This window comes from Pomacea canaliculata, linkage group LG5, assembly GCF_003073045.1.
Source record: "Pomacea canaliculata isolate SZHN2017 linkage group LG5, ASM307304v1, whole genome shotgun sequence".
NCBI lineage: Eukaryota > Metazoa > Mollusca > Gastropoda > Architaenioglossa > Ampullariidae > Pomacea > Pomacea canaliculata.
Window position 1 is genome coordinate 2481578 of NC_037594.1, and position 24173 is coordinate 2505750.

Consider the following 24173-nt stretch of genomic DNA (forward strand, 5'->3'; position numbering starts at 1 on the left):
CTCCCTCACCTCACAGTGTGAAATCACCTCAAGGTGGAAGCACTTTCCTACTAAATACTCTAGAACACTGAGTATCATGTCTTCAGTGATTTGTATTTTTATTTTAGAGTTGTGTGCGCCTTAGTGACCTACACCCTTAACTTGCTGACTTTTGCTCGAGTGATTGTAAAGAGTTTGTCAGACATCACAGCTCGGTGGTCAGTCCCTCAATATTCCACGATATCAAGTCTAAGTCTTCTGATATGGAGATTCGATACCTAAAACTCGGATCGGGATCAGATGGCAGCAATTCTGTTTCATTTAATTTAATTTTTTTTTTAATCTTAGAACAGTTTACCCCCACGATGAAGAGGTGACGGAGAGTGGAGCGAGGGTTTTGTTGCTAGGAAACTCATTTTAGGGGATCTCATCACCAGACTTCCTCCAAGTTTCCTCCACGTGAGAGATTCATCACACTCGTCTGCTGACTCACTTTTAGACACTCACCAGTTGTCTGCCCTTGTAAACCTATCGACTGATTGGTCAGTGTGTGAATAACTCCATGATGACTGTCAACTACACATCTCGCGAAGGTCATTCGATGAAGAGAATCGATGAACCGATGTGTAGAAGCTGTCACAACATTTAATATCGGTTTAAAATGTGTTGTTGATACCTGTCTGTAACAATCGCAGGATGCAGGTGTTGATATAATTTATATATGTAACCCTAATGTACCCACTGTGTATGGTAGGAACTACTTGGTTGTAGTTTTATCCTGGGTGTATGTGTGGTGTAGCACGTGGTGTAGGTACAAATAACCTTATTGGCTGGTGAAACTTACCTGGTTTACTTATTTCTCCTTATTCGACTTATTTCTTCTGCCAAATCTGCGCTAGTTACTATTTCTTAGATTATTTGTTATAGTTGGTGCAGAATGTTTCGGTGTTGAGGGTCACGAGGTGTCACGAGGTTCCTAGTGTGTCTGGCATCCTGCATCTCCAGGAAGCCAAACCGACAATGACTGTTAACGTGATGCTCCAACAAGAGTTATTATGTTAATGTATCAATATTTCTCTCTGTCAAATTAGTTTACTGTGCCAAAGACTAAGCTTCCACACAAACACAATATTTCTGGCTACTTATCGAAGCAGACCTTTACTGACATCGAATATTCCATGGAATAGGAAGTCATCTTTGATGATGGCCTTCACCTTCTTCTCCATATATGTACCTACACTGGCGGGGCACTCGATGAACTCTTAGTGTTTTCGAGTTTAACACACAGTTGTTTGTGTGTAGGAGAGAGAGAGATAAGAGAGGCGAAGAAAGAAACAATAAAGCCGTATTAGGCCAAGTTTTTGTCTAAAAAAAACAACTAATCTATTAACATATTAGCACGCGCATGCGCGTGTGTGGGTCTATACCTGTGTAGGTGCGTACAAAACCTTCCCCCGCCTCTCTCTCACCTGTCTGACACCCACAGGTGCAGCCAGTAGACGACGAGCTGCTGTCGCGTCTACACCGACGTGACAAACATTCAAGCGCGTCATCCCACCGCCACCGCCCTCTCCAGCGGCTACGAGTCACGTGACCTCTCCTACTATCGCCCGCCAGGTACATATAGGAACACGCGCTCCACAGGCTGGATATCGACTGGACAGACTCCGGCACCAGGCACTGCCCCGAGTGACGTGGCCGTCCCCTCCTTCCTCCCTTTGCAGGCAGGAGCCAAGCAGACGACACCAAGAACCCTCGGAGGACACCGACCGGACCCAGTACCACCCGCCATCTCGCTTCTCCTTGTTGTCGTCTTCGGGGATAACACAACATTTTCCGCCCTCACCCGCTTATCTACGCCGGGTGTCAAGCCAGGGTTGGCGGTTAGTATTCGAGATACCGGCCGGACCGCCGACCTTTCTTCAACAAACGCCGACATCCCCAAAATAACTCCACACCAAACTTCGTGAACTGGGTGAGCGGGATAACCCCGACACTTCACCCCAAGGAAGAACAGAACAAACAAGCAAGAAAAAAAAGGACAAAGAAAAAAAAGGAAACAGTTTTGAAGCTCGCCTGCTGCGTTGTCGAGTGTGTCTGTATTCGTCGTCGGTTGAGTTTTGGCGGGAGAGACAAGAGAGGACAAAGATGGCCTGTGTGAAGATGTCGTTGTCGTGGAGGTTGCTTGTGGTGCTGATGTTGGTGGTGTGTTGCTGGTCGGCCGCCGAAGCCTGCTTCATACGCAATTGTCCACGAGGAGGGAAACGCGCGTTTGAAGGCGAGGAAGAAGGAAAACAGGTTTGATTATTTATCTATTTATCTTTCTGTCTGCCACAAAGGGAAGCCAAGGATAAAAATAAAGGCATTTGTTTCTCCCGCTTGCTATGTAACAAAATCATATTCATTACTGATATACATCTTCTAGTCAATACTCTCGGTTTCCGTCTGTCTGTTTCTCAGTTTGTCATCCCTGCATCTGATTCTATTTTTCATTTTCACTTCTACTTTCTTTTTCGCTTTCTGTTTTTAAAAGCCTTGTCTATCGGTAGTTAATCGCAGAATAATTTCTTATGGTTATACCTCGTTTACTCGAGAAGATCAACATTGATCAAAAACTACGATAAGGAAAAAAAAGGTATGGATACATATTTCACATATTTTAATATTTTTTTCATAACATGGTGTAGACTTGGTGCATCGTTCTTCCTCAATATAAATCCAGTTTAGTTTGTTTCCAGTGACTGGAGGCGACATGAATACTAAAGACAAAGTTTATTCAGTTCGGAGCAAAGCTTAAAGCTTTATTCATCTCGAGCTCATTCCATCAACTATTCCTTTAAAACTACTTTTTAAATGTTGTTTTCTGTCGTTCGTCTTGTCTGGTTATTTACTTTTATTCATTGAACTTAAACTCACGAGGGAAGTTAGCCCCGAGTTAACAACTTTGCTGAAGTTTGAGTAGCTGCTACCTTCTTTCTGTCCACAAAAATTGTGGAAAAGTTTTGGATGCTCGCGAAGGTGTTCCTGGGATCATTTGCTGGTCTGTTGTTTGCCGATGGCTGTACCCACACTCGACTCCCTGTCGGAGCAGACTTTTATTACCGAGAAAATATACAGTGGCAAGACATTGTACACAGATCAGCCTCGTTCATCCGGGTACTTCCCTCCCTGACACTGCAATATTTGCTAAGGTGATGAACAACACCTGTAGGGACTGAAGTCAACTTGGCTGCAAAAGTGAAAGATTTTTATGGGAAGAAGCAGCTACTGAAGGATGTAGTGTTGAGGTTTTGCGATACAAAGCATGTAGCTTTTATTTGGAGAGGAAAAAAGGGAGTGAGTACACAGATAGTGCCCGTGTTGGGTGCATACCCTGTTTGCACAACTTTGTTTGAGTTGTAGGTAAACACAGACCATGAATGAGCGAGGGAAAACTTGTACGATGGTTTTTTCTTTTACTCTCGTTTTTTCACAGCCAGACCCTATATACATGGTGACAGAGTTACATTGAGAGAGGTTGATTGGACAGGAATTTAGAGAATGCAGAAGCACACACTGATACAGGAAATTCTCAAGATGACTCGCAGTATTGAATTTTATTTACAATAATACTACTTCCCTGTTGTTTGATATTTTTGTATTTAATGTCCAGTACTTTGCGAATAATTACACAATCTAATTATCATGTCCTCAGTCTGCTGACCTTTTAACTTGTTCATAGAGGGTGTGATGATGTTTGTGTACATCATGTGTTGTTGTTCTGTGATATCGGAATGTTTTGAGAGATTTTATCTTTGAGATGTTATTTTTCGTCTCCTCTACCCTCATGGCTGAGAGCGGGTAGCAGGTACTTGAACTCTTGCGCCCAAGACAGGTGCATTAAGGGTAGACTAATAGTTAGATCACCTGTTTCCTGCCATCAGCTGCCCGACAGCCAATCAGCGGCCACCTTCTTATCGCTCGTACACTTGAAAACTTTATGAGAGCATTCATTCATTCACTCGTTCTCTCTCTCTCTCTCTCACACACATATACATGAAAATCACACAAAAGTTTATTCTAAGCACTCACGCATGCACACCGAAAGACAAAGAGAATAAATAAAAAGGACACACAAAAAGCAAGTAGAATAAAAAAAGACGGTACACACAAAGAAATACAGAAAACAAAGCGAAAACAATCGTCAAACAAGAGTTTCACGCTGAGAGATAAGAGCTCTCATAAGTCCACACTTAAGATGAAGTTCAACACGAAGCAGACGAATAAAAATCTTCTAGGACTGATTGACCTCCCCTTTCCTATCTGAAAAAAAAAATTCCTTTGAATACAAAAGACACCGAGGCGTGAGATAAAAAGTCAAACCTTCACCTGTTATCTACAAACGACAGGTGTGATATTGATTGCAAAATACCCTTACCTAAAAATGCTTCCTAAAAGAATTTCGAAGCTTCCCACTTTCATTTCAGCAAAGGGAAGATACATTGATGATGTTATTAATGATAATTTGGTCTCATGGTAGTCAACCAGATCATCGAACTGAAACCACTGCTGTTGGCTTCCTGTCAGACCAGTTCCTATTCCTTCTTATTCTTCCTTCCATAACTCTGCTTCACACATGTTGCTCTTTCTTATCTTCAATAACCACATTGTGTAAATTTTTTTTACCTTGTACAATACCATGTAATCATTTTATACGATTTTGTCTGATCCATCGAAATATCATGTCGTCTTACAGAGGGAGAAATTTATTTCTAAATACCTTTGACATTCTCTCCCTTCCTTTAAAACGCCGATTATTCCCTTCTCTTGTCTTCTGCATCTATTTTTCTGATATAATGCCTGGTTAAAGTTCCAGTCAAATATCAGCTTAAAGACTTCAGATATATTAATCAAACTTTTGTATAAAAATAATAACTAAGTAAGCAAATAGTTGATAACCGAGCTCAACTCTCGCTAGTTAACACTCATCCTCGCGTTTTTTTGGAGCAGATGATTTCTTGATAGCGACTATCAGACAGACGGCAGTTGTTATTTTTGCACTAACTACTGCAAACCGAATGTTCCCAAGTGCCAGACATTTGTGGCCAACAAAAGCAGCTAAATCCGTGAAAGAAAAACATGGCGTGAGGAGCGTGTTGCTAAATGTGAACTAACGATGTTCCCGCCAACCGCCATCCAGTTATTAAAACTGCATCCAGTGCTCTTCCTTTTCTATAATTAAGCCCTTCGACAACTTTTTGCAGCTTTTCCACCTGCCAGATTCTGGAAGGGCGTTTGATGGTGTTTTTTCTTCTTTTTATGGATTTATTTTATTGAATCCGGAGATGGTGTCACCGTAGGTTTCAGTAGGAATTTGTGATTGTCGGTCATGTCCACGACCAGACAATTCTCTCTTTCTCTCTCTCACACACACATTTTAGCTGTTTACTGCCTCCACCCTTCTCCAAAGCTGAGCTGGAATTGTTGAAAACTTGTTTATGTTTCACGAATTTCACCTTTTCTTTCATTTGTTGGTCTTTGACTGAAGCTACCTACAACTTTACATACATCTTACAGTAAATGAAGTGACTAGAGACTGTTGACATAAGGCTATCACAGACCCATTAGGTTTACTAAATCAGTCAAACATCTCTTCCTCCTCTTCGACCTTTTATTCCTCATACCACTTCCTCTAATGCCTCCCTTTGACAAACATAAGGTCGAGTGCTGTCCACACCAGCTCAATAATTTTAATAAATTTATTTTCCATGTCAAATCTTGTTCTGGATCCTTGGTGACACACTCCGTGGATTACATGTCATTTCTGCCTTTTATCTCACTAAAATCTGTAAATTCTGTTTTTCTTGATAATTGTAGTCGATCTTTTCTCAGAAATCTTGCTCACGATCTTTGGCCACAGTACCCTTCCAGAAGGAACTGTAGGATCCGACATGTTCCTCCACTTCTTGCTTGCGTAGCAGCAGCACTTCGTTCTGGGGAAAACAATGACAGAAAACAATGTCCCTTCTGTCTTTGACTGCACCCACTGAGTCACTTGTACTGACATTTTATTTTATCGCAAGTTGAGTTTAAAGTGATAATGTTACTTTTTAAGAATCTTAAAAGGTGTTTGGTTACTGGGATTTATTTTGGGTTAGCTTGCTTGAGGTCAGCTCAAACTAGTTTCTAAAAGTTCAGAAACGATCCTTCAGACTGAAGAATGTTAGCTCATCCCTCCATATACCATACCTGGACACGATGAACCACTGACATTTGATTTTTTTTCCCCTTAGGATTTTTACTTATTTCTACAGATACAAAAATCTTAACTCTTGCCAGGCTGTCGTGCGAATGAATTAAAATTTTGCAAGTCTGTTCTGAGAGGCTATAACCCACATTTGTCGACCGATTCCTCAAGACAGGCATCACTGTTATCAGAGTTCAATGGAGTCTGGAGCATGTACCTCGCCAGTAATCCGAGATTTTACAAAATGTATAATCCAGTTCTAAAAGCTTTTAATGTTTAACTCAATCCGGCTTTATTGTGATACACCATTCAAACCCGATACACAGCATTATTGTGTGTGTTACTCGAGTGTCTTTATTAACACAAAGAGTTGCTCCTGCACCTGGCTGCTCCTGCTTGATTTTCCTTGGACCAGATGTGGGAAAAACGGTGGATTTAATAATAGTTTCAAGCCAGCAGGTGCTACAAAAATTCGTTTAATTGCATCTGCTTCATCTAAGTCTCCGGCAAATTAATTTTTAAGGAAGTTGGAACTAAACACTTGTACTGTCCGTGAATATGTCGGTCACATCCTATGTGAAGTAAATTATCTTAAAGCATTCCTACCTACTATGTCTACTAAACTCAACTACTCAATAGTCTTTGAGGCATCAGAGATCACGTGATATCGTAAGCTTCGTCGTTCATGAGGACCACTGCGCAGGCGCGAAAGTAAATGTTAAGTGTTGCTGTGGGATTCAATTGGATGTCGCAGGATCTGTAAGAAAGAGTATTGCAGGATATGCAGGAGTTGATTGTTGCAGGATATGTCAGAGTGCATGAAGACTCCTCAACCGTGAAAAATATGGAGCAAAATAAAACACGAGCATAGTTTTTATATTTTTATATTTTATATTTTTCTCCCCTCGACGTACCCGTGCTAAGACCACATATGACAGCCTCCATCATTCGTCTTGAGAACAGTGCACCCAACAAAAAAATTAATAAAGAGAAAATTCCTTGCCAGTAACCACAGAGACAAGAACAGCATTAAAGCTGAGGGTCTCTCTAAAGCTTGTCACTCACGGAGGAGTGTTCAGCCGCCGAGGCTGTCCCCAGGACACAGATGGGAGGCGGCAGAAGGTCCAGCTCGCGAGAGTGGAGGGACGAGGATGCTACAAGGTCCGGCGTTTCCTCCGCTCGGGAGGGGGGCCATGCGCCAGTGTGTGCACAACTCATCTAGTTGCTCCCTCCTGCCGTCACACCAACGTTGTCTCTGCTCTCCACAGATGGCGTTGCGTGCTGCGCCCACGGTCGTGTGATGTACCGGGTGGTTATCTCCCTTCATTTGTGTGTCGCTTCCTAAGTGGCGCTGATATGCATACCTTAACCAACAGACGGACAGACACTTACTCGCCCTATCTTACTTACTTATCCTATCTTGATTGATTGATTTGTAAACTGATCGTCGCTATTATTCCCCCTTAAAGATCGAGAAATTGAGTAGATTGTTACTTATTGAGCTTGGTGGTCTGCCCTTGACCAAGGTAGGCGTGCATTACCAACACCCAGATTTCTGTCAGCCTCAAGGTGGGTGGGAGTGTTGCCCTCAAGATTGCTGATAATGTTAACTTCGAGGTTTGTTTGGGGGGCTTTAACCGACGCCATCCTATTTCTCTCTCTCATCTCATTGTCGTCCTCCACCTGGCTGGTAACCCTGTCTTGTGTGTACAGGGGTATGTACCTTAGGTTGGCTCTTCACGTAGGCGTCTGCCACTATCTGTACTGGTTGAACTACAGTTCCAGATCATTGTGTGGACGGTTTGTGTTTGGGTGAGACAAACAGCGACAAACTTCGGCAACCCGAGGCTGGAACTTCACTCGACACATCAAAGACCTGAAGATGTTGACGCAGACTAACTTTCAGACAGCCATCCTCACAAAATCTTTGGACTACCCGAAGCTTTAGTAGCCCGAGCATCGCCTTGGCCATCAGGATGCTCAGTTTAGGTTGAAGGCGAAAACAAGAAGAGGTCACTTGGCCGCCGAGAGGAGGATACTCGATGACCACCACTTGGAAGCTTTGTCTGCCACCCCTGGGAGACTCTGATGTCAAAGAGCATATTCGGGTTGCTAGAGGTCATGTGTTAATGTGCTTTTGATCGTTGATTGCGGGTTAGGTTGTAGAAGATGGACGTGTGAGCTGTCTGGAGCTTGAGGACCCGCTGTTTGAAGATCCTGTTAAACCATGGCTGTGTAAAGCAGTTCCACTTTAGGATGTAGCAACACTATACAGACTTCAGGCGCAACAGCTACATAAAGGGCATCATGTACACAAAAAGGGTTTCGTTGACATTTTCGTGTCTTTTTCTTGTTATTTTTGTTATGATGATAAGGACAACGACGATGACGTGATCTTCACTTTCAACAAAAAAATTATAAATATTTTAAAGTACTTCACAGTAACACAAAAAAGTGAAAAAGATTTGCTTGATGAAAATGATTTATTTTATCCTCGTCTAGGTCTCTGACCTACCTACCCCACATTTCACCAAGCTCCCTTTTCTTTTGCAACGATTAAAATATATATCGCTTTCCCTTCCAGCTTGGCAGATGAATAGGCAGATAAAAATAGTGTCGGTGACTCTCTCAGCCGCCTCCATTGCCGCTGCCTCATTCCACTTGTGTAGCGGGACTTGAACACGAACCACCCCCGCTAACTTCTCACCTGTGTCCTCGTGAGAGTACTTCTTGCCACCAGCAAACAGTAGAAGCAGGCTTCCAGAGCATGCTCAAGCTGCATGCATTTCCAAACAAAGAGCTTTCCACATTTTTCAGAAGGTTCCTGGACAGTCCGTGAGACCTGGAGGAGCTAGTTTGAAAGAAGACCGACATCTTCGTGGAGGGTGGAGTGGGAGGGTGTGGGTAGTGGGGTGGGAGTATGACGGAATTGTCCGGTGTCTTGAAACCATGAGTCACAAGAATAGACAATAGAGAAAGGACATTTTGAGAGTATGTGCGAGGATCGTCTATATAATAAAAAATGGCGTGACTGTCGTTATAAACTCTGTCGCAGATGAAAACAGCGAAAAGAAATCGTTAAATCAATCATCTTCGACATTTATTTACACGATGTTATATCACCTGTTATCTCAGTGAATGGTTCGGGAAACCCATTCCTCCAAACATCAAACTCCCGCAATGTTTTCTAAAACAAAACTTGACACGCGATTCTGAAATGTTTCTCGTGACTATGTAGTCCTACCATCCCATTCGGTCAGCTGGTCATCGGTCTTGAGGACAAAATAGTCAACATCATGTCACTTGATACTTTCTGTCTGTATATGTTGGTGTTTCAAGGTTTGTATATCGGGAAAGAATGAGTTTCTGTAGACACGTGTAGAACTTTATAAGCCATTGGCTTGCTTTAAGCATATGTTGGTGTCAGGCAGGTCTTTAACACACAGTGCAAAGCAGGTGATTGACCCTTGCCGCTTGACCAGGTGCATCGTTACGCCTCCACGGGTAGGATTCGCTCCAATGCTCTTCATCGTCCGTCTGCCACTTCACAGGTCCGCAAGCTTTCAAGCTCTCAATGGAGGGCAAGGGTGGGGAGAGTTGACCTGAGCAAGTCTCGTGAGCCAAAGCACGTGAAACACCGAATAGGCATCGCAGCAGACCCTGGGTGTGTCCTCTTGTCCACCAAGACAGACTGTCAGGTTCGATACCCAGCAATGGCCTGCATTGTCAAAAAGTCTCCTTGTGGACTAGAATATTTCATTTTCCTAAGTCGAATTATCCATTTCACCTGCTTCTGTAGCTCTTAATACTTTTTTATTTTTTAGCTCCTGAAATAGTTTTGTCTTCTTGTGCTACTTAGTCATTCACTCGTTTTTTGTTTTGTGCTTACATACTCTTGTTACTTACACACAGTATGATGCGTCTGTCAAGACTTTTGTATTTAACACTCCACTGTTTTTTCTGAACACAAACCTTCCCCGGTAAAAGCACTCATCAGATATTTATCTGGACTAATCCATCACCAAATCATATCATCGATCTCCAGGTGGGCGGTCGGGCGGGTTAGCCACAGTCACGCTAAGCTGAATGTTAACTAGCAGACTGCTAAGTTGATTTTTCACAAAATGTTGGCTGGCTGCTTGGCACTAGCATCCAGTTACAGCGACTGTCCCCCTTATCTGTAGTCGCTCAGTCGATCGTTACTGTGTCTACTTTCAAATCACCAAATCGGGCTCAGGTTTGTTTGTTTGTATTTCCCCCATCGTCTTCTCGCTCTAACGCGTCGACGAAGTTGAATTCCAAAGCGAGGCTAGCGGCTGGCCGGTGTGGGATGGGAGTTTGATGTCTGAGTGGACACCCAGCCGTGCAGACCTTCACTGAAGCGTGACCAGCAGCACCACGCACCTTCCCAGAATCCTATTGGTGCTCAGCCAAGCGTGCGGCGCGGGGCTGCGAAGATCGGATTAATCCCGGAAATTAACGGTGATCTTCATCCGGGCACCGCCACCTCCGGAGACTCCTCGCTGCCTGGCTTCACCTTCAGCTCCAGCCGCCAGGTGACCGAGTGTCCCAGGACAGGACAAAGATGGGACACGCTTCACTGGGTCCGGCTTTCCCTCTCAAGTGACCACCGAGACTATTAGTTGACTGTCTGAAGGCTGACAAGCCCAGAAGTTAATGGCGCAAGTAGCTGGGTGTCGTCTGGTATAATGGATCGGGCGGTCTCATTCTGTTTGTAGACTAATCGCCTCAGTCGATTGACTTTATATCCGAACGACGCAATTAATTTTAAAAAAGTCTTCCCTGATATCTGTGGGCGTGGGCGGGGTCATGTTTGTCCTCGCGCGCGCTGGTGAGAGAAAAAAAATTTAAAGTTTATTTACGCGACTACGAGTAAGTCCAAAAAGTAGCACCGCCTGTAAAATGTGTAGTAAGAATAACATCAAAGATAGTCAAATATATCGGTGATCCAGATAAGTAAATATTGAAAGCAAGGGGTGGGGAAAAAAAAGAGATGAAAGTGTGGAGAATGAGAGAAAAACGAAAGAGAGAAGGAGACTTCGACACAATGTCAACAAGCTAAATAAATAGCAAAATGAGATTAAAGGGGAAGATGGTGGTAAAGATAATTGAAAGCCTTTCACTTGTTGATGACAAAGGTGTTTACCGACCGTACTCATCTCCTTGGGTGTTTCCTCACACCTTCCTTATCTCGTCTGTCAAGCCACTACCCGTGCTGAGTGACTTTGTCTTCATTTCTGTCGCTAAATCTTCCGTCTGTTCATTTTCAATCTCTCAGTTCATTTGAGCCATGCTTGGACTTGAGTGATAGTAAGATAGTGAAACAAGTGTATGCACTGTCATAAATTGTTCAAGTAACTCAGTGAAAACACTTGTATTTATTTTCATTTCCTTCAAGAAGCTCAATGACAGATTGCTAACTTATTATCCTACATTGTGGACTGTGAGGTCCCAAGTTCACTTCTCCCCTTGTGCAAACATATTTCTGGATGTTACGTCTGTAGTTCACTCCCCTCCCGCACCTCGGTCTCCTCCCCTTTCAACGCCACCTACTGTTGAACCACTTCCTGTTTTCCCCACTAGCCAATCAAACCGTCCAAACAACCGACTTCCGACCGTTTCTGTCCTCTGAAAGTTCGCGAAAGAGCTGCTTTTAATTGCCTTGTCAAAGTAAACAATGAAAGCTTTCAATGGGAAGAAAAGTTCTTGTTCGTGTCATCACCTTGAGTCTAATGTACGAAGCGGGACAATGGCCAAAGTCTGGCATGAGACAAAAAAGTGCCGCGTTCCCCAACGGAAAACAGTTTAATTCGCTGAAGCGGGCGTTGTCCCGTTTTCTCTATTCCCGGACTTCAACCTCAAAAAAACAAAAAAAAAAAACAAGCGGTGTCGGAAAATATTGTTGCTATTGTTCCTCGTCATACATTAGGCTCCTTTGATTGAAGGCACTTAGGTCCAGCGGGAATTGGATTCGATGTTCTCTCTCTCTGGTCCAGTGTCGACAATATCAAGGAGTGGTATACTTTCTTCTCTTGTTACCTATCCAGGGTTTTTTTTTAATTGTTTAAACCTCGTCATCTGCTCCATCTGAACCGAGACATTAGTGACTGTAAGAACTGCAGCTCTTGTGCACCAGTTATCGCATGACGGATCTTCTCCCCTTTTCATTAGTAAGCCCCTCCACTCGTCTGCTGCCTGACTGCTGTGTACCCGACTGTCTGCCTGACTGCTGTGTACCCGACTGTCTGCCTCCCTGCTGTGTACCCGGCTGTCTGCCAACTCAGTTTGAAGACTAGAGTCTGACAAACTATCCGCTCGCCATCTTGACTTCCACTTTGTGTTCGCAACGAAGCCGCGCACCAAAAAGGTCAAATGCCACAAAGGCTTTTAGTCTCCTGAAAGAAATAAAAACAAGTCTTCCGGCCGGCGGTTTAGATTACCCATGTCTAAAAGGAAGATGTTTCTCGTCAAAACAGGGCGGTGTTACTTTTCCTATACGGGCCTCTTGGTTCATCGCCCATGGCAGAAGAAACTGCTAACCTTTGACATCTCGGTGTCCGCGACATCAGAGCAGACGAGACGATGTCCTGTGGTCTGTTCTTGCGGAACATCGCCGTCCATCGCTTGTCGTCTGCATACAGACAATCCATCCAAACTTTAATGTCTCCTACAGTGAAGTTTTTAGATGGTGTGTGTGGGAGGGAGTAATTTTACTACTTAAAATCAAACTGATAATGTTCCTTTAACTTTTAAAACTTTATTTCTGATAAACTTCTGTGGGTTAGTCTAAACTCTGCCACGTGTGAACGCTCGGACTCCTGCTTCCATTTTTGACATAGAACCACTCAGAAACTTCTCTACTACTAATTATGAACTGATTGATGATCCAGTGACACGGGAGGGGCAGAGTTGTTACATATTCACTTACCACCACTGCAACCAGAACTCAGAAGATCCTTGTAGAGATTTTGTAGCAGAACAATCTCTGTATGGCCGTTGTGGGTTTTTCTCCTTTAATCCTATTTTCCCCCTTCCCCCATAAATCACTCTAGTAAAAGCTCACCTGCTAAACCAACCCACAGAGTCAGCCACACGAAACACTAAAATCCTGGGCCATGATAAATCCTACAAATCCTGTTGAACTGAAAAGGTTCATGCTCCAAAATGTTATTTATTGTTCTAATTGTTGTTAAAATGTTGTTGCCATGACGACTCTCGAAAGGGTTAGAGCTAACGCAAGTCTTGGCAGCTCACTGATTGTGGTCAAGGTAGTCAAAAGACGAAGGACAAGTTCTTTGGGTGCAAGGGCGATAATTAGCGTCTGTGGATGCGGAATATCCATGGCATTCCATCCAAACAAAGTTGGAGTTGCCTCGTTGTTCGAGGAACACCCACAGTAAAGACTGACACTTCATGTCTGCCGCAGACACGTAGGACAACAGTACAAACACGACAGGCAGAACGAGTTTAACCCCTTTTCCTTTTAAGAGATCAAAGGTCAACGATAGTGAGCTTTACCACACACTTCACCTCCGCGCTTATCCACCCTCGAGGCAGGTGCGGCCTGACAGGAGGACGATGCCACGACGCAGTTAAGTGTCGCACCGGAAGTCGACGGTGGCTTTACAACGTGTCACGTCTTTACGTGGTCTGTCCTGCACGTAGCCAAGACTTCTACGGGTGGTGACCGTGGTGGGGTGGGACACGCGAGTGGGTGAGGCTGCTGACACTTCGCTGTCTCTCGTTCTTTCGTCAGCAGAACGTCCAGACGAGGGGCTTTTATAATGACTGTCTACTCCACCCATTTCCTTCAATTAGTCAATCTTCCAAGCGGTTGTCTCCCTTAGATAAAGGTTGAGGTCGTTCTTTCACTACTTGCGACCTTTATAGGTCACACGCAATTTTTGTTGTTGCTTGGGTATGTGCGCTGATTGTTTCAAACTTAATATACTTTTCTACCCGTGTCATTTTTTTTCTCAGTCTAATGAAATGACTTTAAGCATACTTCAAAATTCTGATTTTATTCTGGTCACATATTTTTTTATAAGCTGTTGTGAGTTAAGTAATTTCAGGTTTGTTTACTGCAATATAAAACCCAAAAGAGCCGAGACTAGGAGGTGAGGAAGAACATTTACAGAGAGAGAGAGAAAAATAGGAAAATTAGAAGACAAACACGGCTTTGCTAAGATTGCATCATTCAAACAGCAAAGAAACAATATCCAGCAGTGTGCTAACAATTCTACAAATGCCACATTAAAATCCCTAAAAATTAAAAACAACACTATAAGTTTCAGTTTATCCAACTGCTAAAACTGAATTATTTACTTGGCACAATAAACCTGAAACACGAAGCGTAAGTCGCTTTTTAAGAACAAACACCTGATGCTTGAAAGTCTCTCTGGATGGTCCTGCTGGTCTTATTTTTAATTTGCTGATACATTAAAGAGACTAAATTCAAAGTATTGGGTACACAAATGATACCCGTCAAAAAATTCTTTGGCAGTTTCCGTGATATAAATCTACACTGTAAAAGAAAAAGTTTTTGCTCTTTATAAGTCATAAAGCAAGTGGGAAGATCGTCAACCTCCAGCAGATGGCGGCTTATGGTACATTTAAACTGTGATACCACCTGCGCTTGCATCTTGAGATTTCGCTTTTTTTGTTGATGTTTGCGAACATCAATTAAATTGGACTGTTGCATTGTTAAAATCTATAAACAAAATGTATTACTCGACTTTCCTCTTCAGATGGTCACTGAAAAATGATCTTCCTTTACGGAGTTCTTTATGGTGGACATTTAGTTTAAACATCGTCGCTAGTCTTTCTCAGCCTTCAGCATCTTTGGAATGTCCAGGACAGAGGACCAAAGTCATGTGACTCGCAATAAACCCACAGTCAACCGAGAGCTGAGGAGAAATCTTCACACATTAAGGAGGCATTAATCTGTTGTATGTGGCCACAGAATCGTTTGTAGGGTTTAGAATCAAACTTTATCGAAGTGTGTGTTACTTGCATCTTTAGCTGGTTACCTCCCCTGCGAAGAACTTGTCTTTGTATATTTTTTTTATTTTGGCTTTTATCTTTTGTCTAGGACAATTGAAAATTTATAAATAAAAATTTTATTTCATAAAGAAAGTTCAGCAGTGATTCACACAAAATACAGTGTAGACTAAAATAAATGTGAAAGGAACACTAATATTTTCAGCTAAAACTATAACCAGCGGCCTAAATCTGAGTAAAGTCAATAAACACATTTGGACCTTTGTAAATATGTAACTGGAGGATCCTTCATCTGCCAGAGCACATCCAACACAAGATTCGTTGTATTTCTCTCTTAGTTAAAAAAAAAAATAAAATATGTAGTAATACTTGTTCTGTAAATAACCGTCATGCAAAAGTTTGCCATATTTCTTAAACGTTCGTCCATATTCGTTAAAAGGGTTGTAAAAAAGGGAAACTTCGGGAGGATGCTATTTCATCCTTTACGAACAGAAGAAACGGTTAGCGCTGTTATGCCCTGAGTTCATTTCTCGTCTCGGGCACGTTGTTCTTTCTCTGCACGGCATCTGTTTACAGGGCTGGCTGCTTGCCGTGATATAGCCTTAGCTGCTGACACGGCGTAAAACACCAATTCCCCCCCCCCCTCGGTACGAACAGAAAGGGGGAAAAAGAAAAAAAAAAAGACATTGCATAGGACAGACCATCAAGCAGACTTTTGTGTTCTTGGCATTTATACTGTTGAGGTCCTTCACGCTCCGACAAGCACGTGCTGAAAGTAGATTTCACGTGCGCTCTGGTCACACGCGAGGAGGGTCTCGGGTCTGGCACCGTTAGACAGCCAATCTGTCCTCGCAGAGCCTCGTCACAAGGGCTGAAAAAATAATATTTGCTGAGGCAGGGCTCGGGTGGGCCGCCAGTCGTCTGCCATTTGGCGTCGAAGTAAATTTCGGAGACGGGCGTGCTCGGGCGTCTGGCAAGTGGAAGTCACGTGCTGGTGCGCGCATGCGCGTTGGATGCAGTTCACGTGCTGTGACATCTGATGACCGTTGACGCGTGAGATGTGATGACGGCGGCCGCGTGACATCATCCTGTCAGACTGAACGGGAGGGTCTGTGTTACGGGGAGACAGGGGGAGGCGGGCTGTCGGATGGAAAATGAAATCGAAACACAACAGCTGGAGGATCGAAGAGGAGGCAATCTGTAACATTAACCGGGTATCAGATGACTATGCGAGACACGTTTGAGGGTTTAAGTCTTTAACAGAGAGACAGAGACGTGTTCACACTCAGAATTATCGTGTTGGATTCGAACACACAGCTTGTCAGTGTAAGAGGGTGCACACACACACATACACGTATGTACGGTTTGGGGTAGGGGTAGAGAGAGAGAATTATTGTTTTATACCGAATCAGCAGCTGTGTATAGCCCTGTAAGCACATGCCACATGAAGAGAAAGAACCATGCCCGACACGAGATCAGGCACACGGGGGGAAAGAGAGGGAGGCAGAGCATGGGAGAGTTATATCAAAAAAGATCGGCGCTAATCAAACATGAAACTTTAGCTTCTTCACTAAATGATCCAGATCACCGGCTTGAAATCCGTTATCATCCAGGCGTGCTCGCACTCTTACCCACCAATCCCTTCCCCCACAAGCCGCCACGCCGGCAACAAGGGAGACTATCGCCATTTACAGACTTGTGATGCGATTATTTGCCCGCCGCTATCGTTGGCGCATTTATTCCCTGGGACTTTCTGTTCGTGCGGACGGCCATCGCCAGTCTAGAATTACTACAAGGTTTGCGGATGAATACAGATCAGGACCCTTCATGGAAAAACCCTGTCGCAGGCGGCGCTGCACTCTCGGTTATCTTGTAACGGCATCCTAACCAGCCTCCGCGTGAAAAGAGTTTGTCTTCTGACAAAAGTCGCTAACTGTCTCGCTATAAATAGCTTCATGGAGCTAAAGAAATAATAACAAACAGTTTGGTCGATTTGCAGGAACGATTCATAAACTGTCTACTGAATGTTGTTATGACTGATGCTGGTTTGTTGAGGGCTTGGATATTTGAATAGACAAGCGTATGTGTGTGTGTACGTGTGTGTACGTGTGTGTGTGTGTGTGTATACGTGTGTGATGAGACCTGTCAAAAGCAATACACAGATTATCATCAGTCTTTCGTCTTTTGATTATATATATATTATTATATATATATTTATAAGACGTCTCGCAGGACACACTTCATCATCAATGTTACCGCAGACAATAAATATTTCTTCAAGAGACTTCTCATGTACATGTCATAGACACTAGATACCTTCATCGTCAGACTTGTCATGGACTATAGACGCACTCCATTAGTGAGATTTTTCATAGACAATAGACACACTTATCGTAAGTCATCGCAAAGCATTATCGAAGTATAATTAGGCTTGAACTTTATTTTGAGAAATATTCCAGGATCTATTCATTGCATGCTTCCCTTCTTTTTTGCGTAAAAGTCATGATGACGACGACAGTGATGATGATGATCTGCAGCAATACCTCAAATGTCAACTGTCACCACTGGCTTCAACCTCATTAATACTTGTTACCCTCACGGACTATTTGGTCACACAGCAGGTTAAAGGTGGGGAAAGCTGCTTAGGGGAGGAAGAAAAGGCCAGGGATAAATCAGGGATAAGGGTCACGTGATCTCAGAGATCCATGGCAGCAGCAGACGGCTGGAGGACAGGAAGTGCACCCCACACCCCACCCCCAGCTTCAATTTCACGTGTGGAGCAACGAGCTACCTGTGGTTGCCAGGATGGTTCTGCAGGTAGACTCGCAGTTCTCAATAGTTCTCCGCTCTTTGCTCATTAACACATCAATCACACGGCGGCGCTGGCCGCAGGTAAAGCCTTTGATGCTCCGCCACCTTACCTGCACACCTGCAGGCTGGTCCTTGTGTGCTGTGTCCCACCAGTTCCAATACAGTCAGTGCTATGCAAGATTTCTCTTTTAAATTGGGATTCGGACATAGGTTGGGGTCGCTAAGCGCAAACTAAAACTGTTGGTTGTGGGCTTTACATCGAGTGGTTGTATCTATGTGTGTGTGTGAGTGCTTGGGGACACCTTTGTCAAGTGTGGCTTTTTCTCTCTTTCTCTTTCTCTTTCACTTCTTTTTTCAAATGGGCTCAGGCCTCAAAGAAAGGTTTTTAGTTCGATCTCTCTTTTGTTGGTCGTAGAAACATTTCTTTGTTTTGTTGCTCGTAGAAAACTTTCTTTCTGTCTCCTTCCACACCTTCGCAGATTTGCTGTTAACAGCACGCTGTTACAAGAACTGTAATGTTGTTAAGATCAGGCTGTTACACACCTGCCGATAAGGCCAGGATGTAACATACTGTTACATTTTGTTACACACTGTAACCTTCACCCACTTTTACACATTTACATTTATATTTATATGCAGGAAACGTATAAATGTATAGCCACCCCTTACACACACACACACACGAGACTCAACGCTTTCTCATCTGCATACAAACACACTCACAAACACACTAACAAACCACTCACACTACCGTCAATGCCGGGTGCTTGTCTTGACTGTTGCCGGTGGCCCACCCTCTGTCTCTCTGTCTTCACTACCAACCTCGCCATCGTTAGTCACCATTTCGTCACTCCCGGTGTTTACTCGCAACCCGCCGGCAAATCCTTCCTTTCTCCGTACAGCACAGACTAATCCACCCACGGGTAGAATGACGCAGACACTGACCCCGGGTGAACCAGAAAAAAGACTTGGGGATGAGCAGATTAACATCACGATCGCTGTGCGACAGAAGAAAATAAAAGCAGTTTTTAGCTCAACTAATTCTGTCATCTGAAGCTGACTCCTGGAATGAAGATGAACAAATAAAAGAAGAAGCTGCTGCTCAGCGAAATAAACCTGACAACGAGACAACAGACACAAAAACACTTTTTTGTATTTTAGCCACACTTAATATTCGGGGCTGGACTATATATATCATAAAAGTAAACTTCAGAACAAATGAGCAATCATCAAAGTTTCATACTACCACCACCACACCTGTTGATGGGGGAACGGTGGTTGCTAGGTGACGTCATCGGTTAAACAGGTGATTCTATTGTCAGTCTGTGTGTTTGCTTGCAAAGATTTGTGAGATCGGTTTACACAAATATTGTCTTTTTTGGCTCAGTATCTACAAACCTTTGATTTAGCAAACAAACACAAAAATCGCTGTTCAGTTCATGCGCTCATATGACTACAAAAAAGATTAAACGAACTTTAACATTACCCTTTCTCAAGTTACCTCCGATTTTCTTTCATTCTCTTTTCTTTTGTCTGCTTTGTGTTCCGTTTTCATTCAGACTGTTAATGGCGGCGTTCTTCGGGCGAAGTTTTTAATGTAAAGTTCCAAGCGGCATCCCATGTTTCTTTCCATTCTCTTTATTTATGTTGTATCTGCACTTGTCTTTCTATACTACACAAGATTTCTATCTGAGCTTTATTTTTTTATAAGTAGCAATCGTCTTTATAGTTTTCGTCAAGGAGGACTTTGAAACATTCTTCTTTCTAGAGCTCCATCCCTCATTCCCTCAATCTGTCATTCACATGTGCTTCTTCTTTCTTAATGTTGTTGTTATTATTATTACCTATGTTTTTTGTGTTAGTGCATGGCCTGTGGTCCAGGGGGCAAAGGGCAGTGCGTGGGCCCCTCCATTTGCTGCGGACAGGAAATCGGTTGCTTGATGGGCACGTCACAGGCGCTGGAATGTGTGAAGGAGAATGAGAGTACAGTCCCTTGCGTTGTGAATGGATCTCCGTGTGGCATCAACAACATGGGCATCTGCGTGGCCAACGGCATTTGCTGTGTGCAAGGTGAGTGGCAACAGTCTCGTGCCTTCATCAGTTTAACCACGTGACCAGATATCTTAACCACGTAGAAGAGAGTCATAGTGGTGTATGTTATAGTCAGAGTTGTGTGTTTCGCCATCTTGTTTCATCAGTTACATAGCAACGCAAATGGCCGTAACCCATGCGTTTGTGACACAAGTGGTGTTGGCGATGAAATCGATGATGCGAGCCCAGTGACGTCATGAGAGCGTAGAGATCGATGGTCCTTTAGACGTTAGCAGACCGTCATCACTGTACGTCGCATAGCAACAATGTAATGTCTCTTACGTCACTGGCGTCTGAATGCCATTTGACGTCACTGTCCACTGCTTTTACAAGATGTGATGAGTCACGTGATTCAGTCTTTTGTGACGTCAGGTTGCAACAACCTTCCTCCCTTCCTTCTTCATACAGTGAAGGTTGGGTGTCCTGGGTTCAGCTCTCGTCTCGGGCACGCTGTTCTTTCTCTGCATGGCATCTGTTTACAGGGCTGGCTGCCTTGTCGTGATATATCCTTAGTTGCTGAGTCGGTGTAAAACACCAATTACCCTCCCACACACACACACACTCCATGCAGTATATTAAGACGCAGACTTGTATAGAAAAAAAAAGGTGTTGAAAAAATTCAAAACCCTTTCTTGGCTGCATAATTAATCAACATAGTCCTCATTAGGTCAACTGAATGGAACAGCTGCACATAAACAAAGAACCAATTCTTCTTTCCAGATGTGTAGCCTATATTATTATTATTAAAGAAAAAAACTATAGCAAACTAAAAATTATTTAGAGTAATGAATAGCAGAAATAAATATAGTACCGAAAAGTCTAGAATATAGGAATAGAGCCATATGGGGGGACAGTACCCCCCTGCAGACATAGCAGGCCGCCTGGACACCAAGAGCTAGAGACCACAACTGGAAGAAGGCACCTGCAGAAGAACACACGCGATGTCACAGACCAGTGACCTTATCCCACTCTCAACTTACACTTGTCCACTCCTCACACCATTCATCCTTCCTTCCCTCTAACCCCTCCCACCAGAGGAGTGAAATCTGCTTCAGGTGAAAGAAGTTTCTCTTCTAATCCCAACAACAGCAACAAAATCCGAAGTCTAATCATAAAAATTATTTTGATACAGAAGCACATTGACATTTTCAACTTTTTTGTTGTGTGCGTGCCTGCGTGCGTGCGTGCGTGCGTGTGTGCGTGTGCATGAGAGAAAGAGACAGACGAGTGAAACGAAAGGAAAGAACATCGTGGCCTTGTGAATATCTTCTACCTTCTTACCTGTAAGGTTTGTCAGGTTGTCTTTCAGTAAGATTGACCTTATTAACCTTATCTGTTAGAAAGTCGTAACAGCGACAATTCAGTAAAATATTTTCGTAAAGATAACCATAATTTCACCCTTAAAGGGACTTAATTCATAATAAGCAGTAATGTTGTGACAGTAATCTGCCCCTTGTCATAATGAGCAGTAATGTAACAACACTTGTGATGTCTTACAGATGCCTGCTCCTACAATTCCATCTGCAACAGCAACCAGGAAGACGAAAAGGACGAGGATGACCCGTCACGGGGACAGTTACTGACCTTAATTCGACGACTGTTGGCCAATCGTCAGTATGACTGACCTTTGACTCACCCCGAGCAGACCCGAACAAGCTTCTGGTTTGGGAAAAAGTGGCCCACCGTGCCAAGAGCATGTGTGAAGAGACCGCTGACTGCTTACAAAACATCAATAAAGCGCCCCCTACCTAAAGCCACTGACCACGTGGACAAACAAAATTGATGAAGCAGTTGTTACTGGAGACAAGTTCTCCCCCATGGTCGGTGTGACTGTCTACCACGCACCCAGATCCTGCATTTAGAATCACAGCTACAACAGTAAAATCATTCTTTGCCTCTCGACTTCTTTCCATTTTTCTCGTTCTTTCTTTCTCTCTCTTTCTCTTTCTCTTTCACACACACACCTGGTTCTGTTTTTACCTGTAGTAAGTTTCCAAGTAAAATAAAAATGCAGCAGCAACTGAATTAATCAATTTGCGACTGTTACGATGAAAATAAAATAGTTTAGGTGGAAAATCAAGTATTACTTTAATAAACAATAAGTAAAAAAATGTTATTTGACGTCTTCTTCCCAAACAATGCGTTGTTGATTATTGTTGATTATTGTAAAAAAAATGGATAAGGGATACAATCATGTGGTTGTCTGCTGTCCAGCGCACTTCTAGCATCCCTTCATCGGCTAAAAAAAAGTAACATGAGCAACTGATGAATCAATGAAAAAGAGAAAGGAGATTAAATTACCATCGGGTCTGCACATACGGCGTCAGGTTTTTGTCTTTGTTCTTGTCTCCAGAAATGTGTGCACGTGTGTGTGTGTGTGCGCGCGCGCGTGCATGCGTGGGGAGAGTTCACTGACCATCTCTCTTTGCGTTCGTCTGTGACTAGGCAAGCAAATATCCGTGTTTCCATGTCTGTGTGTGTGGAAATATCTAGGGGAACAGGATAATCTGAGAAGTCAGACTGACATCAAGACTGGCAGACAGCGATAGAGGTCTTTGACCTTTAGCTAAGAGAACAAAAGGCTTCAAAACGCTTTTTTAACTTTTGTGGATGAAATAACCAAAAAGATGCAGCAAGAGTGTGAAATAAAATATTGCATTGGATTGTAAAGGACACTCGCATGCACACCCAACACTCGTCAAGAATTTTTTGCGTTCTTTTGTTCCTGGCAAACTGAACTTGTCTCTCTTGCAGAACCGTTGATTTTTAATTATAAAAAGAATGTCACAGCACTCGCTGCTTTAAAACCATTACAATAACTAACAAGAAACAATAGCCCACACTCAATTACATCAAAGAGTTACATTTATAATTACTGCTGTTAGTAACAATGGTTAATTGCCACAGTTCTGAATACAGCGCCAGTAACAGTTGTCCCCCCGCCATGGCGCAGTCAGCCCTCACACACGAGCTGTTCTCACTCCTCCCTTAGTCGCAGTCGCTGACGACTGATGTTCTCTGAAATGAACAGGTTATAATTATATCCAGCAAATGTCTCAGAAAACTGGCCAGCCTCTGGGGGGAGGGACGTCCACCCTCTCGTTTGTCAGACATGGCGACTCCGGGCCTGCAGTATCCAAGCCATCGAAGATCGCTCGTCTGACAAAACTTTTACGGCTTACATATCTTCCTAGGTTCAGCTACTATACCTTTTAACAGATTGTAAAAGAAATTAGGAAGGGATTATATAAAAATGATAAATAACCGAAGGTGGTTACTGCTCCCTGCTTGGACAACACAACCTCGTCTTCTCGCATGTAGTGTCTTGGCATCGCCGAGTCCTGATGGGAAGTGTAGGGTGGCCGGTGTCGGGTAGTTATACTAACTATACCCTTCCAGAACATTCTAAACTGTTTGTAGAGGGGCTGATTACTCACTAAATATACCCTTCCAGAACATTCTAAACTATTTGTAGAGGGGCTGATTACTCACTAAATATACCCTTCCAGAACATTCTAAACTATTTGTAGAGGGGCTGATTACTCACTAAATATACCCTTCCAGAACATTCTAAACTGTTTGTAGAGGGGCTGATTACTCATGCCGTGTGTTACTCGTTCAACATGTCCGGCTCGACCTGTCCACATCGTGCTGACTCATACACTCCCCTTGCATGACATGTCACCCGTCCGTGACACAACAACCAAAAAAAAGTGAAGATGGATCTCTTAGATAGACTGATGAAAGAAGCCTCTTGATGTCGATGAAACTAGGGCTGAGAACATGGGTTTTCAATTAAGAGTCTCTGAAAGGAAATATCTTCAAGACACGAGAGGCGGTTGGCTGTTCAGACATGTCTGACGCCCTACACTGAAGGAAGACACGAAGACAGGAAGCAAACCAGGAATGTTTGTTGTGTGTAGTCATGATACTGATTGCTTTACTTAACATGCATGTAACATTTTCATTTAATTTTTGAAGGGCCTTGCTACAGCCGTTTTCGGAGTCTTTAAAAACCATGTAATATTTTCTACACTTTGTTGTG

General features: G+C 43.3%; 1 protein-coding gene across 1 annotated transcript; it reads left to right on the forward strand.

Moving 5' to 3' along the window:
- Nucleotides 1-1534: 1534 nt before the first annotated feature.
- Nucleotides 1535-22442, forward strand: LOC112565076 (terepressin/terephysin-like). The gene is made up of 3 exons (XM_025240330.1): nucleotides 1535-2277; nucleotides 19900-20107; nucleotides 21628-22442. Exons 1-3 carry the CDS (start codon nucleotides 2128-2130, stop codon nucleotides 21750-21752), a joined length of 483 nt encoding a protein of 160 aa, XP_025096115.1. The 5' UTR covers nucleotides 1535-2127; the 3' UTR covers nucleotides 21753-22442.
- Nucleotides 22443-24173: the final 1731 nt, after the last annotated feature.